The sequence below is a fragment of the Brassica oleracea genome, chromosome C3 (genome assembly GCF_000695525.1).
Source record: "Brassica oleracea var. oleracea cultivar TO1000 chromosome C3, BOL, whole genome shotgun sequence".
Taxonomy (NCBI): Eukaryota; Viridiplantae; Streptophyta; class Magnoliopsida; order Brassicales; family Brassicaceae; genus Brassica; species Brassica oleracea.
This window is the reverse complement of record NC_027750.1, coordinates 24,350,013-24,367,624: the sequence shown is the minus strand read 5'-3', so window position 1 is coordinate 24,367,624 and position 17,612 is coordinate 24,350,013. Positions and strand designations below refer to the sequence as shown.

The 17,612-nt window shown below is 38.0% G+C and overlaps 3 protein-coding genes across 3 annotated transcripts; 2 read left to right on the top strand and 1 right to left on the bottom strand.

The window, feature by feature from the left end:
• The first annotated feature begins 1,670 nt into the window (after positions 1 to 1,670).
• On the top strand, positions 1,671 to 3,944 carry LOC106335121 (PHD finger protein ALFIN-LIKE 2). The gene is made up of 5 exons (XM_013773551.1): positions 1,671 to 1,965; positions 2,067 to 2,099; positions 2,172 to 2,394; positions 3,215 to 3,338; positions 3,415 to 3,944. The coding sequence occupies exons 1-5, from the start codon at positions 1,872 to 1,874 to the stop codon at positions 3,676 to 3,678; spliced, it is 738 nt and encodes a 245-aa protein (XP_013629005.1). The 5' UTR covers positions 1,671 to 1,871; the 3' UTR covers positions 3,679 to 3,944.
• Positions 3,945 to 3,984: 40 nt separating this feature from the next.
• LOC106335120 (omega-3 fatty acid desaturase, chloroplastic-like) lies at positions 3,985 to 6,909 on the bottom strand. The gene is made up of 8 exons (XM_013773550.1): positions 6,310 to 6,909; positions 5,491 to 5,580; positions 5,338 to 5,404; positions 5,167 to 5,259; positions 4,880 to 5,065; positions 4,700 to 4,780; positions 4,460 to 4,597; positions 3,985 to 4,369 (listed from the first exon to the last, which is right to left on the bottom strand). Exons 1-8 carry the CDS (start codon positions 6,762 to 6,764, stop codon positions 4,178 to 4,180), a joined length of 1,302 nt encoding a protein of 433 aa, XP_013629004.1. The 5' UTR covers positions 6,765 to 6,909; the 3' UTR covers positions 3,985 to 4,177.
• Positions 6,910 to 8,266: 1,357 nt separating this feature from the next.
• LOC106334522 (clathrin heavy chain 1-like) lies at positions 8,267 to 17,187 on the top strand. The gene is made up of 30 exons (XM_013772813.1): positions 8,267 to 8,507; positions 8,807 to 9,011; positions 9,482 to 9,570; positions 9,665 to 9,743; positions 9,823 to 9,950; positions 10,051 to 10,149; positions 10,232 to 10,340; positions 10,450 to 10,529; positions 10,619 to 10,846; positions 10,934 to 10,999; positions 11,141 to 11,257; positions 11,366 to 11,563; positions 11,637 to 11,753; positions 11,848 to 11,907; positions 12,055 to 12,141; positions 12,233 to 12,316; positions 12,402 to 12,536; positions 12,650 to 12,712; positions 12,791 to 12,895; positions 12,968 to 13,080; positions 13,174 to 13,426; positions 13,511 to 13,647; positions 13,736 to 14,014; positions 14,100 to 15,102; positions 15,193 to 15,678; positions 15,764 to 15,934; positions 16,016 to 16,201; positions 16,294 to 16,416; positions 16,502 to 16,612; positions 16,716 to 17,187. The coding sequence occupies exons 1-30, from the start codon at positions 8,463 to 8,465 to the stop codon at positions 16,881 to 16,883; spliced, it is 5,124 nt and encodes a 1,707-aa protein (XP_013628267.1). The 5' UTR covers positions 8,267 to 8,462; the 3' UTR covers positions 16,884 to 17,187.
• The last annotated feature ends 425 nt before the right edge of the window (positions 17,188 to 17,612 follow it).

The window sequence follows — 17,612 nt, the reverse complement described above, 5'->3', positions numbered from 1 at the left end:
CCGTTGCTAATACTTCTTCCTGGAAAAGTCAAAAGCAACAATTCTTAGTAAAGACTTCATACAAATAACATAAAAGAAAACTTAAAAGATATGGTTCATAGCTAAGATTTTATACCTTCAGTGTTTCAGATTATGCAACTGCACCACCAGCAAGAACAGCTCTCGCACAGTCTGTAAAGCAGTTCTTTAAGCATGGCTCTCCGTTACGTTGTTCTGTGAACCTTCAGAAAGCTAAGAAGGGTAACCACAAAATCCAAGCTTCAAGTTCGGTGCTTTAAGCAAAAGCGAAAATAGGTTTCCATATACCTAGTGGGTGAGACGTTGCTGCAAGGGTTTTTCAAAGAGAGATAACCTTAGCGATTTGTTGGGCAATGGTGTGAGTCGATGTTGATGTTGTGTTCGAAATGGAGGTATAAGTCTCTTTATATATAGATTTTTGCTCTTTTAATTAAATGAGAATTTTACATAATGGAGATAAGCCTTTTTTTAGTGAAAAATTGTAACTTTTTAATGTAAAATAGTAATTTTACGTATGTTTAATGTAGTATTTCCATTTCTTTTGTTGTATATTTACATATTATTTATTATTTTGGAAATTATATTTATCAGTAATATTAAAATGTAAAACTATACATTATATCAATATTTCCAAAATGTAAAACTATACATTAGTTTAATATTTTCGTGATATGATTTTTTAAGTAAAAATAGTAATTTTTAATGTAAAATGGCAATCTTACATGTTTAATGTAATATTTTCATTTCTTATGTTATATATTTACATATTATTTATTATTTTTGAAATTATATTTATCAGTAATATTAAAATGTAAAACTATACATTATATCAATATTTCCAAAATGTAAAACTATACATTAGTTTAATATTTTCGTGATATGATTTTTTAAGTAAAAATAGTAATTTTTAATGTAAAATGGCAATCTTACATGTTTAATGTAATATTTTCATTTCTTATGTTATATATTTACATATTATTTATTATTTTCGAAATTATATTTATCAGTAATATTAAATTGTAAAACTATACAATATATCAATATTTCGAAAAATGTAAAACTTTAGTGATATGATTTTTTAAGTAAAATAGTAATTTTTTTAAAGTAAAATGGTAATCTTACATTTTAATGTAGTATTTCTATTTCTTATGTTATATATTTACATATTATTTATTATTTTCGAAATTATATTTATTAGTAATATTTAAATGTAAAACTATATATTATATCAATATTTAGAAAATGTAAATAATATTTTTGGTAATATAATTTATTTATGCCACGTGAAGGATTATATGAGGATGTGGACACCTAGCCTCCGATAGTCCATTTTATTAATTGGGGTCGGTATTTGTAACAAAAAGTGGCCCTTTGAGCTTTTAATATAAAGGTTGACAAAAAAAAAAAAGTAAACGAAGAAACCCAACAAAACAGGAAAAGAACTCGAATGTTTTTCTAGAAAATGTGCAAATTACATTATTTTGGGCTGAAAATTAGAATAGTTTTGGAACATAGGCCCAATAAGGATCTCCCAAATAAATAAACTTCACCTAAAACGACGTATCTTCATTAGCCAAACCTTTTCGCTGACGCAACCAAACTCCCAAAAATAAAATAAAAATATATAATTTTCTCTCTCTTTCGTATGTTTATGTCTTCTTCTTCTTCTCTCCATCTCCTTCCAAAGTCTCTCTCTCTCTCTCTCTCTCCTTTCTCTCTCTCTCTCCACTTCCGACCACATCGGGTCTCAGAGACCCATTGATGCCGACCTCGATCTTTCTCCACTAGCTACAGATCTACACCCTTACACAAACCGTATATACATACACACTTTGTATCTCTCTGTAAAATCTATGGCCGCCGTCTCCTCTAACCCTCGCACCGTCGAAGAGATCTTCAAGGATTACACCGCTCGTCGCTCCGCCCTCCTCCGTGCTCTAACTAAAGGTCTGGATAAAACCCATCTCGAAAGTTTCTATCTTTCTTCGTAATAATGCCTTTGAATTTTCCATTAAAGTGTTGATTTTTTTTTTGGATTTTTGGCTCAGATGTTGATGATTTCTACTCTCAATGCGATCCGGGTAAGTCAGTTTTAACATTTATGAGCAGAAAGGTTTCACCTTTTGATGAGATTTGGTTTTTGTTTTGTGTAGAGAAGGAGAATTTGTGTTTGTATGGACATCCGAATGAGTCGTGGGAAGTGAATCTACCGGCGGAGGAAGTTCCTCCTGAGCTTCCGGAGCCTGCGCTTGGTATTAATTTCGCTAGAGATGGTATGCAGAGGAAGGATTGGCTCTCGCTTGTTGCTGTTCATAGTGATTGTTGGTTGCTCTCTGTTTCTTTCTACTTTGGTGCTCGCCTTAACCGCAACGAGAGGTATCTCTTCTCTCTCTTTAAATCTCTCTCTTTTTTTAATTACATGATTCAGGTTTGAGTTTCATTAAGACAACAAGTCTTGCATTTTTTGTACTTGGTTTTAATGGGTTTGGTTCTTCTCACATGAAACCGTTTGTGTTTTCCTGTTGTGTTTTCCTGTTGTGTTTATGTGCTCTTTTAGTCCTGATATGAAGCTGTCCACAGTGATTGTTACTGTCCAAGGTGAAAAAAAAAGAGTTTTCCTGTTCTTACATGAAAGCATTTGTGTGTTTACTGTTGTGTTTCTGTACTGTTTTAGCCCTGACATGAAGCTGTCTGAATGATAAAAATCTATAGTGAAGAAAAATTGAATTTGTTTTGGTAGTCTTTGAGTTTGTTTGTTTTTGCCCTTTGATATGTGCGTATGGTTCTTCTTTTCTTAGGCTATGTATTCTTGTATTCTATCTCATATCTATGGACGTCTTGATTGTTGTTACTTCACTTGTCTAAACTTTTCTCAGCTCTTTATTGCATCTTTGGTTATTGTATCAGCTAAACTTGAAACTTGATTATTTTTCTCGTTAGTTAATTATTACTCTCCCTTATCTTAAAGGGAAGTTATTCTATCTTATAACATCTTACAACCTATATTTTGTTGAAGCATGTGAGAATTTTCACCGTTTCATTGCTACATGTGAAAACTTACCTTAGTAAATATCAAACCGGTCATTTAAAAGGCAAGGTGAAAGTTGCATGTTGACATGAATGGCTCTTTTATTAGTACTAATGAGATCATATTACTGTTATATATCTCTATAAAACTCATATCTTCTATTTACAGGAAGCGGTTGTTCAGTCTGATCAACGATCTCCCAACTCTCTTCGATGTAGTGACTGGTAGGAAACCCATCAAAGACAACAAGCCAAGCTCAGATTCTGGAAGCAAATCCAGAAACGGCACTAAGGTACTTCAGCAATAGGATCTTACTTTTATGTTTTTGATTTTTAGATTCTCACATTAAAATATGGGGTTTGTTGCAGAGATCAATAGAAGGGCAGACAAAGAGTCCAACACCAAGACTGATGGAAGAGAGCTACGAGGACGAGGAAGAAGAAGAAGACGAGCACGGAGACACTCTCTGCGGTATCTGTGGAGGCAATTATACGCAAGATGAGTTCTGGATTTGCTGTGATGTTTGTGAACGTTGGTATCATGGAAAATGCGTGAAGATCACCCCTGCCAAAGCAGACAGCATCAAGCAGTATAAATGCCCTCCTTGCTGTGCAAAGAAAGGAAGACAGTGATTATGATGATCATCATCATCATCATCTCCCAGAGAGACTTGTTCTCATGTCTTAATATTAATCATCCTTTTTCTTGTTTCATTAACCTTTTAATTTCAAAGCATACAAAAACTCTCTCTTTAGATCACCAGAAAGGGATTCCAAGAAGTTGAGAGGGTGTAGCAACTGTTTGAGTATTTTTATTCATATAAGAGAAAACTTGTTTGTTCTGTCAAATGTGTAATGGGATTTGTATATGTAGTCATATCTTAAAGCATTGAACTTTACTTTGACTTCTATGTTTAATCTTAAGAGCTATAAAAAGGATGATTCTAAGACAATGCAATGTATCTTTTATATATAGCTTCAGTACTGAAAACAAAGTTGTTGTTTCCATCTAATTGTATTCAGAGATACTAACTCTCTAGATGAAGTAACACAATAACTTGACATTAATAAGCAAAAAATCAGCTGGTCAGAAATAGAAAAAACTTCTCTATCTCTTTCTGCCTGCTTCATTTCAATCTGCTGTTACTTTGATCTCTCCATATAGATTAGGATCTGCTTTATAGTATACAACATCTCCTTCATCGCTCACATAATGATCTTCTTTCATACTTTTTGCTAAGATTCCAAGTAAATGTAATGGCAAAGGTCCAGACTTATCAGGCTCCCTGTAATACTTCCCTAATACTGGTTTAGCCGCTTCTGTCTGCAAATGAGGAAATAGCAAACAAACACAAAAAATGTTAGAAACTCAATTTTTGTTTAACTCTTTCAGTCTTTTGTTTCAGTAACTTACTGCTTCTACTAGGTAATAATGTGGGATCTGCGGGAAAAGATGATGTATCACATGAGTTCCAATGTCGTGATGAATGTTATTGATCACTCCGTAGTCACGATCCAATGTTGTAAGTCCTCCTCTCAAGTAACTCCATTCCTGTTTTAAAGAGAAACATGAGATTTTACCAAACAGTGGCTTTAACCTTAAAGAGAGAGAACATTGCAGCTAAAGAACAGTGAAGGCAACGGATCATTTTACCTTCCCACGGTACCAAGGGAGCTTATCTTCATGACCATGGTGATGCAGGTAAGTCACAAAGTCCAACCACATCACATTTATCTGTATTTGACATTTAAAAACAATTGGCGAGTAAGACAAAAGGACTCATACACAAAGTGCTTAGTCTGATGAATCAGGAGAGTAACAACAACACATTACCCAGTAAGGAATGCCATAGAGTTTGAGCATTTGCATTGGACCCATCACAAAGTTGAGACAGACAAGCAGAGCAGCCATTGCAGTCCAACAAGCAGTAGAAGTAAGAACATCATTCTTCTCTTTAGGGAGGAACAAGTCGCTGTCCGGATGGTAATGAGAACCCTTCTTCCCCGGACTTCGAGCCCACTGAAAACAACACATGAAGAAAACACATAAGCTTCTTTTACTTGATCATGTGTCAGCTTAAGTTATTACAGCAACAAAGAGATGAGTTTTTTTCTTCCTACCAAGTAGAAAGGGTACGCGAGCATCACGAGAGGCAGTGTAAATCTAAAGAACCGAGTGGGTCTATCCAAAGTCTTGAAGATTTTCTCAGACATCTGCAGTTACATAAAACAGTATAAATAAAAGTAGAAAACATCAAACAAGTCAACAAAAAAGATGTGCTAATGACTTACAGGATGCCAAGATTCATCGTTCTCAACATGTCCATGGTTCTGGTGGTGAGTTCTGTGGCTAATTCTCCTGCAGAGTCAATCAAACTTCATATACATTTACACAAAGAAGATAATTGCCTTTTTTAAAGAAAATAGTTTGAAAGGAATACTAACCAGCCATGGTAAGGGACTAGGATTGAGGAATGAAGAAGGTGACCCACCACACTGTTCAACCTTGGATCATTTGAGAAGCTACCATGTCCACTGAAACCAACAGAGTACAAAAATTATTGCGACAACTAGAAGGTGATTAATAACATCTAACAAAACCAGTGTTCTAAAAATCGGTTTAGGTGGCGCCTAGATGGGTAATTGGACTTAAACAAAACATTTCTTGTAGAAATTTTTCTAAAAAATCTGCCTAGACTTTCAAAAGATTGGTCTATACATCCGTCTTAACAATACTCTCTTATATAACGCCTAATTACCGCCTAGTGATTCCTAAAGCATTGAACAAAACCAATAGAAGCTACCATGTCCACTGAAATCAACAGAGTACAAAAAAAATTGTAGTGACAACTAGAAGGAGATTAATAACATCTAACAAAACCAGTAACTAGTTGCCAATTTGGTTTAGTCTACAAGCAACATCATGATGATGATAATGACAGTTTGATACCTCAGAACTCAGTTCTATCCAAGAGACATGGATAAAGATGTTTCAATTTTGTAAAGCCAAAATTAAAAGTGGGAATCATCCAAAGTTGACCAAGTCAGAGGCTAAACAAGAGCAACCAGTGTTCTAAAAATCAATTTAGACAAGCGCCTAGTCGGCAAATCGGACATAACCATTGGTTTAGGCATGCAAAAAATCCTTCTAATTAATAATCTGTCTATAAAGCTTCTAATTACCGCCTAGCCATTTCTAATTGGCAATAATCAATTTGGGGACAAAACAATAAAAAATAAAGAGTTTTTTTTTGTAATTATTACCAATCATGGCCAAGAACAAAGAGAGCCCAGAACATGGTTCCTTGAGCAAGCCAATAGAGAGGCCAAACAAGCCAACTGTTGAGGTAAGCAGCTCCAGCAGCCAATGCAAACACAATGGCGACATCTCTCACGACATAACTCATGGACTTCCATGGGTTCTTAACCCAACAATGCTTAGGAATAGCTGCTCTAATATCCGCCAAGTTGAACGGAGGAGGCGCGCCTGGGTCGAATCTCTGCCTCTCGTGTTCTTCTGAGGTTGGAGGAGGTGAGTCAGCTGTTAAAGGCGTGGTTACATTCAAAGCGGCCCAGTTCTTAGTGGAGAACCCATTCAGACGAAACGCAGGTGATGGTTTGAGTTTGAAGGTGGTGTTGGAGAGGAAAGTGGATCTGGGCGTGGTGTAGATTCTGGGGAGAGGTCTTATGCCACATTCGGATAAGACCAAGTTCGCCATTGTTAGAGCTCTCTTTCTTTCTCCCCAGAAGAAGAAGATGAAAGACTGTGTTTTTTTGCTCTGTTGTTAAATGAGAGGTTAGAAAAAGAGAAGAGATAATGTAATGAAAGAGTATAAAGGAAAGAGAGAGATGTGAACTTGTGTTTCTTGTTACTTGTCGTCTCTCTATCTATGGTTCATAAAGTGTTTTCCTTTCTGAGGTCGGCAATTAAGTATGTGTGTGCGCCAAAAGATCTGCAAGTAGAAAGGAGAAGGAAACTTAGTGCTGAGGTAATGAGAAAATTTGGTGACGGTCAATTTTGGCCCAATTTTTTTCGTATATTATTCAACGCGTATTTAGCTGATCTTCTTGTTTTTTCATTTGGTATGGATCTTATTTAGTTAAAGCCTTTTTATTGATTGAGGCATATGTTTCATGACCCATAAAATCTTGAGCTGAATATGGGGAAGAAGCCATTTTTAACACAATTTATGTCACTTGAAGTCATTTAGACGATGTTCAAAAATTTTGTTTCGCTATAAAATTCTTTTTCTTTTACCAACGTCGAGGGCTCTAGCTACCGCCGCCTAAGTTCAATTCACGCTATCTATTTATAATGTTTGAGTTCCTAAAAAAGAGGTAAAACCCTATTTTTTGTGTGGATGTGTTCCGGTTACTTCCGACCCGGTTTGATGATTGTTGCGTCTACAGATTATAGACACATGCCTTTGCCTAAGGCAAATCAGTGATTGGCTCTTTGTTAGGCTCTTTGCTCTTGTGTTGCTGAGATTTCTTGGTCAAGGATGGCGTTACAGAAACTTGTGCTTGGTTCCACTGGCACAATGGTACAAAGGTTCAATTATAGCAACCTTTTGGGGTGAAGATGATTGATACAATACTTCTGAATTTTTCTGCATATTACATGTTCCCATTTATGTTCACTGACTTTAGTTACTACTTTCCAACAAATTACATTGCTCTCCTATCCAATTACATGTAAGCACATAGCTCTACTCTTGGGTATTATTCCACTACTAAGTCTACTATCACTTGAGAGAGAGAGAAGAGATCTAAATGCTTTCTTGTATTGTGCTTTCAGATGGGTTCCATTCTAATTTCTAAACAGCTAAGCCGCTAATTAATGAAAGGCCATATCCTGTCTTTGTCAGATTTCACTAAGGTTTCCACCTCAAGCTCATGAAGCCCTAGTGGAATCCACGAGTAAACGTGAAGACATGTATAAAAAGATGATGATAAATAAATAAATAAATCTGATAAAGACTCACTTCTTCTAGTAGAAACATCAGTGACATTAACCAGTATCCTTACCAATTATATTAAGGTTATTATCACTCATCAATTTTTAATTAGACGAGAAGTCCACCTAGCATAGGGTACATGTCAATATTATTTATCAACGCTCTTATCACTGTCTGTTTTGTGACAAACCCCGGCCCATTTATCAGCTCGGATCAAATTCGACCCGACCCGACCCGTTAATTTGCACGTCGTCTCCTTTTGTTCGCTCTCATTATATTCTACGAGTGACTCCGATCGGATCGCTGTTCTTCATCACCTTTCACTCGCCTCAGATCTGGCAGCGATCTCAAATCTTCTTCAGCTTCTCTCACATCTCTCGTCGCCGTTGACGATCCCGTCCCGGCCTTGGATCTGAATCTGTCCCAGGGAGATTCTCTCGCTGCGATCTGAGGTCAAACATGGCGGCAGCAAACGCCCCAATCACGATGAAGGAGGTCCTAACGGTAAGCTCTCTCCCTCCTCCATCTCGTCTCCATTTTTAGAAACATATATACATCTCTTGGAATCGAGCTAGATTTGGCTGTAGTCTCCGATCTCTGGCGATTTGGTTATGCTCAAGACTATTATACGATTGATTCCATTCCCTTACTGTTTTGAATTTCTGCTCGATCGATAGTTTGTTTAGTGCATGTATCTGATCAGATCATACGCTCAGATCTGTGTTGCTGTGCTGATTCAATCAGATCTCGTAACTAAGTTTACGAACTATGTGAGTTAACGCTTTGTTTTGAATATATTACAGCTACCGAGCGTTGGGATCAATCAACAGTTCATCACGTTTACAAATGTCACTATGGAGTCTGAGAAGTACATATGTGTACGAGAGACTGCACCGCAGAACAGCGTTGTTATTATTGATATGAATATGCCGATGCAGCCTCTAAGGAGACCTATCACTGCAGACTCTGCTCTCATGAACCCGAACTCTAGGATCCTTGCCTTGAAAGGTATTCGTCCGTTTTCGTTCTATTACTAGATCGTGCACCTAGAAAAGTTCCCTTTTGAAGTTTTTCCTAAACTATGGTTAGTAACTCCCATTTTTCTATCTATTACGGATTGGATGCTTTTAATTTTTTCTTGCTCTCAAGTTTTTCTTTATATCTTGATATTGAGTAAAGTCATAAACCAACGTGTTTCATAAGTTTGAATGAGTATGTTCCCTTTGTGGCACATCATTTGATAGAAAACCTATATTACAATATGGAAAAGTAACTACACTCATGTTTTTTGGACTTGTATATGTCTAACGCAGACATCAATGTAGAGTTCTATGTATTCGACATGTGGTAGTGTTTTGTCTCAGCTCTCAAGCCTATTGTAGTTCAGTTAGGTTTTCAATCGAATGATGGATGTTTCCTTAGCTATTACTTATTTCTTCCTTTGTTGCTCACTTTTTTTTTCTTTAATTTGTATATAGCTCAAGTTCCAGGAACTACTCAGGATCATCTGCAGATATTTAATATCGAAGCAAAAGCAAAGTTGAAATCACATCAGATGCCTGAGCAGGTGAGCATTGAAACAAACTCTTTGTACACTTTATCAGACTCTGATTTTACTGGTCTAAATTTTATTTTGGATACTAACCACCCATTTTTTGTAGGTTGCTTTTTGGAAATGGATTACACCAAAGATGTTGGGGCTGGTCACACAAACTTCTGTGTATCATTGGTCGATTGAAGGTTTTATATCTTTAACTTACTGTCATCTTCTTCATATTTTCTATCTCTTGTTTCTCATTTTGCTCCGATATATTTTCAGGTGATTCCGAGCCAGTTAAGATGTTTGATAGAACGGCCAATTTGGCAAACAATCAAATTATTAACTATAAGTGCTCTCCTAATGAGAAGTGGTTGGTGTTGATTGGAATTGCTCCTGGCTCTCCTGAGGTAGGTTTATTTCAGCCACATATTAGGCTGAATGGAGACATCATAATGGCAATCATTGTATTTATTCTTGACTGAGTCTTTTCATTATTATCTTCTGTAGAGGCCACAATTGGTAAAAGGGAATATGCAGCTTTTCTCTGTGGATCAACAGCGGAGCCAGGCTCTTGAAGCACATGCTGCTTCATATGCCCAGTTTAAGGTAAACTATGTGGTTCTTTTGTGAGTTCATTCCGTGGTTTGATCTTGAACTCTAGTATGACAAGCAACATTATTAACGATAGGTCCCTGGGAATGAGAATCCTTCAATACTCATATCCTTTGCAAGCAAGAGCTTTAATGCTGGACAGATAACATCAAAATTGCATGTCATTGAGCTTGGTGCCCAACCAGGTTAGCTTCCGCAACTGCTCTATATTTTCATGGTTATTTATTTATGGTATTTGGTTAGATTTTAGTTGGTAACAATCTGATGTCTAAAGGTGGGCTTTTTTTTCTTCAGGAAAACCATCGTTTACAAAGAAGCAGGCAGATCTCTTTTTCCCCCCTGATTTTGCGGATGATTTTCCTGTAGCCATGCAGGTTTGTAGTTGCATTAGAAGTTCAATTAACGTCAGTAAGTTCCTGGTGCAAATTTCATGACACCATTTTCTCCTTTTTTTTTCCGACAGGTCTCTCACAAGTTTAACTTGATATATGTCATCACCAAGCTTGGCCTGTTATTTGTATACGATTTAGAAACGGCTTCTGCAATCTACAGAAATCGTATAAGTCCAGACCCTATTTTCTTAACTTCTGAAGCTTCCTCAGTTGGGGGTTTCTATGCCATTAATAGGCGAGGACAAGTTCTTTTGGCTACAGTTAACGAGGCTACGATAATACCTTTTATTAGCGGTCAAGTATGTTTAACCTTTGTCCAGTTTTTCTCGATACGATCTATCTATTTGATCATGACATGCTAAGAACTCTATGCTTTTGTTTAACAGTTGAACAATTTAGAACTTGCTGTCAATCTTGCGAAAAGAGGAAACCTCCCTGGTGCAGAAAACCTGGTATGTGATGTTTACCTTGGTTCAGATGTGTGGATCTGTTCTCTTCTCTTACTGAAGTAGTTGTAGTTAACAAAAACCACGTGGACGAAAAAGAGTCATTTGTCGATGTGAAAATTCTCATATTCAATTTGGATGTTGCAGGTTGTCCAACGGTTCCAGGAGTTATTTGCTCAAACAAAGTATAAGGAGGCTGCTGAGCTTGCTGCTGAATCTCCTCAGGGGATTCTACGGACACCTGATACGGTGGCTAAATTCCAGGTATTTACTCCATTTTCAAGCTAGTAATCCTCTGCGAACATGCTATCTACTATGAGATTTAAGTAACACCAATATAAAACTACAACATCGCACAATTCAATTTTGCAGAGTGTTCCTGTACAAGCAGGGCAAACTCCTCCATTGTTACAGTATTTTGGGACCCTTTTGACTAGAGGGAAGCTCAATTCATATGAGTCTTTGGAACTATCTCGTCTTGTTGTGAATCAAAACAAGAAGAACCTCTTGGAAAACTGGTTGGCAGAGGATAAGTTAGAATGCAGTGAAGAACTTGGAGACCTTGTCAAGGTAATCATAAGATTGACCGTTGTTCTTTAATGTCTCCTTTAGCATGTTGTAATGATAATCTTTTCTGTGCCAGACTGTGGATAATGACCTTGCTCTGAAAATATATATCAAAGCTCGAGCTACTCCAAAAGTTGTTGCAGCTTTTGCAGAGCGAAGGGAGTTTGACAAAATATTAATTTACTCAAAGCAGGTAAGTAATAATTTTAAAAGATTTCCCTCCCCTGTTATGGTTACCCGAGAGTTAATTGTGCTAAAATGTACCATTGTTTATATTGTGACTCTAGGTTGGGTACACACCTGATTACATGTTTCTTCTGCAAACCATACTCCGTACGGATCCTCAGGTTAGTGTGGTGCATTTTTGATACTTGAAAAATATTAAACTTGGGAAAGACTGGTTTGCTGGATTGCTTGCTGCGTAAACACAAGAGTAGTCATGAATCGATAAACTTCTATTGGCTAATTTTAACCTGATATTGTTTACTATACAGGGAGCAGTAAATTTTGCTTTAATGATGTCCCAAATGGAAGGAGGTTGTCCAGTTGACTACAACACCATCACTGATCTTTTCCTTCAGGTCAGTAAATAAATATAAAGTAGTGCATACAACAATATTCATAGCTCATCACAAGAGAGTTATCATGTGCTAATTTACTTGTGCTATACAGAGAAATCTGATACGTGAAGCGACTGCTTTCCTTCTCGATGTTCTGAAGCCAAATTTACCTGAGCATGCTTTTCTGCAAACTAAGGTTGACAAGAGTTGCCACCTTGTATCTGTCTGTGCTTTCCTTACTCATTACCTTTCTCAGACCTTTTACTCCACTGTCAACTTAGGTGCTGGAGATCAATTTGGTAACCTTTCCTAATGTGGCTGATGCAATTTTAGCAAATGGGATGTTCAGCCACTATGACCGTCCTCGTGTTGCTCAGCTTTGTGAAAAGGCTGGACTTTATATCCAATCTTTAAAGGTTGTTGCTTAATGTTTACTTTTTTTAGTTGGCTTAGAGATGTATTATTATTATTATTATTATTATTATTATTATTATTATTCTCTTAACTTTTGTCCGTTTGCTTTGTGCAGCACTACTCAGAGTTACCTGATATAAAACGTGTAATTGTGAACACTCATGCTATTGAGCCACAGGTAATACCTCTGAACTAAATTTTTTGTTACTGAACTCCTGGGTGGTCGAGTTGTTGAATATTTTTCTGCTCCGTGCAGGCTCTTGTTGAGTTTTTCGGTACCCTTTCCAGCGAATGGGCTATGGAGTGCATGAAGGATCTTCTGCTGGTCAACCTGAGAGGCAACCTTCAGATAATCGTTCAGGTAAGTGTAGTGTTGTAGTGTGATATGGATTGTATTTTTTAATGTGACACTGACGTGTCCATATAATTTCAGGCTTGCAAGGAGTACTGCGAGCAACTTGGTGTTGATTCATGCATTAAACTCTTTGAGCAGTTCAAGTCGTACGAAGGGCTATACTTTTTCCTTGGTTCATATTTGAGTATGAGGTGATTTATAAAGAAACTACTGTCAGTCCTGTAAATTATCACAATCTTTGTGTTTGTATTCTGATGATATTTAATGTTTTCCCTCTGCTATAGTGAGGATCCTGAGATTCACTTCAAGTACATTGAAGCAGCTGCCAAGACTGGTCAAATAAAGGAGGTTGAGCGTGTTACTAGAGAGTCTAACTTTTATGATGCTGAAAAGACGAAGAACTTTTTGATGGAAGCCAAGCTTCCGGATGCCAGACCTCTGATAAATGTCTGCGACCGTTTCGGCTTTGTCCCTGATCTTACTCATTACTTGTACACAAACAACATGCTTCGTTACATTGAAGGTTACGTTCAAAAGGTATGTAGTTTCTGGAGACTACAGTTAATGTGTGAAAGTTTGGCATTTTATGCTTAAATAATTACAATTTGATTCCTTTTGCAGGTGAATCCTGGGAATGCTCCCCTAGTTGTGGGACAGTTGCTTGATGACGAATGCCCTGAAGATTTTATAAAAGGCCTCATTCTCTCTGTTCGTTCATTGCTTCCTGTTGAACCCCTTGTTGACGAATGTGAGAAGAGGTGTGAATCTCTTCGGTCATCTTGGTTTCCTTCCATATTCCTCTTATTTTTTGAAAAGCTCTAATATGTATTTGTCTACTCTATTCAGAAATCGACTCCGTCTCCTCACTCAGTTCTTGGAGCATCTAGTTAGTGAGGGAAGCCAAGATGTGCATGTCCATAATGCTTTGGGTAAAATTATCATAGACAGTAACAACAACCCTGAACATTTCCTGACCACCAACCCTTACTACGACTCTAAGGTTGTGGGTAAGTACTGTGAGAAACGTGATCCCACCCTGGCTGTTGTGGCATACAGAAGGGGACAATGTGATGAGGAACTCATCAATGTCACCAACAAGAACTCTTTGTTCAAGTTACAAGCCAGGTATTTGAATAATGCTAACCAAACTTCTTACTTATTCCACAGTGGTTCAACTGTAGTCTGCTTATGCATGGTTTTCCAACTGCAGGTATGTAGTGGAGAGGATGGATGGTGACCTTTGGGATAAGGTTCTTGTGGAAGAAAACGAATATAGAAGACAACTTATTGACCAAGTTGTGTCTACTGCTTTACCCGAAAGCAAGAGCCCGGAGCAAGTTTCTGCAGCTGTTAAAGCATTCATGACTGCTGATCTGCCGCATGAGCTTATCGAGCTTCTGGAAAAGATTGTGCTTCAAAATTCTGCCTTCAGTGGAAACTTCAATCTGCAAAATCTGTTAATATTGACAGCTATCAAGGCCGATCCGTCTAGAGTTATGGATTACATCAACAGGCTAGATAATTTTGATGGTCCGGCTGTTGGAGAAGTGGCGGTTGATGCCCAATTGTATGAGGAAGCATTTGCCATTTTCAAGAAGTTTAACCTAAATGTCCAGGCTGTCAACGTATTGTTGGATCACGTCGGAAGCATTGAGCGTGCCGTTGAGTTTGCATTCCGGGTCGAAGAAGATTCTGTTTGGACCCAAGTCGCCAAGGCTCAACTCAGGGATGGACTAGTCAGTGATGCAATTGAGTCCTTTATCCGAGCTGATGATGCCTCTCATTTCCTGGAGGTTATCCGCGCCTGTGAAGATACTAATGTTTATGATGACTTGGTCAGATACCTTCTTATGGTTAGACAGAAGGTGAAGGAACCCAAGGTTGATAGTGAGCTCATCTATGCTTATGCAAAGATTGAAAGATTGGGTGAGATTGAAGAATTTATTCTGATGCCAAACGTTGCTAACCTACCAAATGTGGGCGATCGCCTGTATGACGAAGCACTGTACGAGGCTGCAAAAATAATTTATGCGTTCACATCGAACTGGGCCAAGTTAGCCGTCACACTTGTGAAGTTGCAGCAGTTCCAAAGTGCCGTTGATGCTGCAAGGAAAGCAAACAGTGCAAAGACATGGAAGGAAGTTTGCTTCGCTTGTGTTGATGCTGAAGAATTCCGCCTGGCTCAAATATGTGGACTTAACGTTATCATACAGGTGAGAATAAACACCTGATCTTGTTGAATTTTGCGTCAATTTTGCATGATATTTATTATCCCACGGGCTAATCTTTTTGTCCTCTAACAGGTGGACGACCTGGAAGAAGTCAGCGAGTACTACCAGAACAGAGGATGCTTCAGTGAATTAATCTCACTGATGGAGAGTGGACTTGGTCTGGAACGGGCTCACATGGGGATCTTCACCGAGTTGGGTGTACTGTACGCCAGATATCGCTACGAGAAGCTTATGGAACACATCAAGTTGTTCTCGACTCGCCTCAATATTCCCAAGCTTATACGGGCCTGTGATGAGCAACAGCATTGGCAAGAACTTACCTATCTGTACATTCAGTATGATGAGTTTGATAACGCTGCAACCACTGTGATGAACCATTCTCCTGAAGCATGGGAGCACATGCAATTCAAAGACATTGTCGCCAAGGTTGCGAATGTGGAGCTGTACTACAAGGCCGTTCACTTCTACTTGCAAGAACACCCTGATATAATCAACGATCTTCTCAATGTGCTTGCTCTGCGGTTAGACCACACACGTGTCGTTGATATTATGCGCAAGGTTCGAGGCTGACCCTTGAATTTTTTTTTTCCGTGTCTTAATAATGATTGATTTTCTGATGATATTTTTTCTTCCTGATTCTCAGGCTGGTCAGTTGCGCCTTATTAAGCCGTACATGGTTGCAGTTCAGAGCAACAATGTTTCTGCTGTAAATGAAGCTCTGAATGAGATATACGTAGAAGAAGAAGACTATGACAGGTTGCGCGAGTCTACTGATTTGCATGATAGCTTTGACCAGATAGGCCTCGCTCAGAAGGTAAGAATTCGAATCTAACTATATCGAGTATACGTTTTACATCTTCCTTTATATTATTCTAATTAATCTTGGTGCGAACAGATTGAGAAACACGAGCTTGTGGAAATGAGACGTGTGGCTGCGTATATCTACAAGAAAGCTGGTAGATGGAAGCAATCAATTGCTTTGTCGAAGAAAGATAATATGTACAAGGACTGTATGGAAACTGCTTCACAATCCGGCGACCATGACCTTGCAGAACAACTTCTGGTTTACTTCATCGAACAGGTATGTGGGTTCAAGCACAGTTACATCAAACGGGTATGCTGTAAAACAGGAGATGAAACTAAGAAAATCTGCTTTTTTTGATTGGGTGACAGGGGAAAAAGGAATGCTTTGCTACGTGTCTCTTTGTGTGTTATGACTTAATCCGACCAGATGTTGCTCTAGAACTTGCATGGACCAACAACATGATTGACTTTGCCTTCCCGTATCTCCTCCAGGTGATTTATCCTCCACATCACTCAAACCAGATATACGAACTAGGTAGACTCTATTTATGATACAATCTTTTTTTTTGTATGGCAGTTTATCCGAGAATACTCTGGCAAAGTGGATGAACTGATCAAGGACAAGCTAGAGGCTCAGAAAGAAGTGAAGGCTAAAGAGCAGGAAGAGAAGGATGTCATGTCTCAACAGGTAATACTTTTCACAGCTACACTCATACATCACATCCCACAATGCTAAAAGAATTTAGAAATGAAAATGAGACGCTTACGTCTTGATTTTGTTATGAAAACAGAACATGTACGCTCAACTATTGCCACTGGCTCTACCTGCACCACCGATGCCGGGAATGGGAGGAGGTCCAGGGATGGGAGGCGGTTACGGTCCACCACCACCGATGGGCGGAATGCCAGGAATGTCTCCGATGCCACCGTATGGAATGCCACCGATGGGCGGCTACTAAGACTTATCAGAAACAAAAGCTAGACGTTCAAGTAATCAGTTGCGCAATCTTATACCACGGTGGTATTCGTCAGAATGTTCCCTTCTTTGTCTGATTTTATAGGTATGTGTGGATAATAATCTCGTACTTTTGTTTGTATTATTCTTTTGGGGGGGAGTCGTAGATGAGTCATTTTTGGTTATAAAACATTTTACTACATTTCTTTGGAGGGGAGAGAGGTGACTCCAATAGTCTTTATCATTTTACCTTGACCTTCTCGCATGTCGGTTGTTCTTTCTTTCAGCTTATTATTTCCACTTATAAATTCCTATCGTTTAAGAATTTGAAGAAAATGACGAGAACTAATAAATATATCAGTGACAAAGATAGAGATAATACAAATGCAAGAGTCTCGAAACTTTAGGGACAAACAATTGAAAATGAACTTTCAGTGAACAGTGACGCAAGTTATGGCTATGTTTACTTGATGGCTTTTCTTTTTAGCATCCTCTTCTTCTTTGTACGCCCTTCATCAATTTCAGAGGCTAGAATTAGTCAGGTCGCAAATCATCAATATAAGATTGTTTTCTAAGTACATATTGTGATGAAACAAAGTAACATCAAGTTAAAGATGGAAGCCAAACCTGTGGTCGGAAGTGTGCTTATACTGAGTATGGCACTGTGACACAAATTCAAAGTAGAAGCAAATATCTGCTGTCCGACAGACTCATACAGATATATTTAATAAAT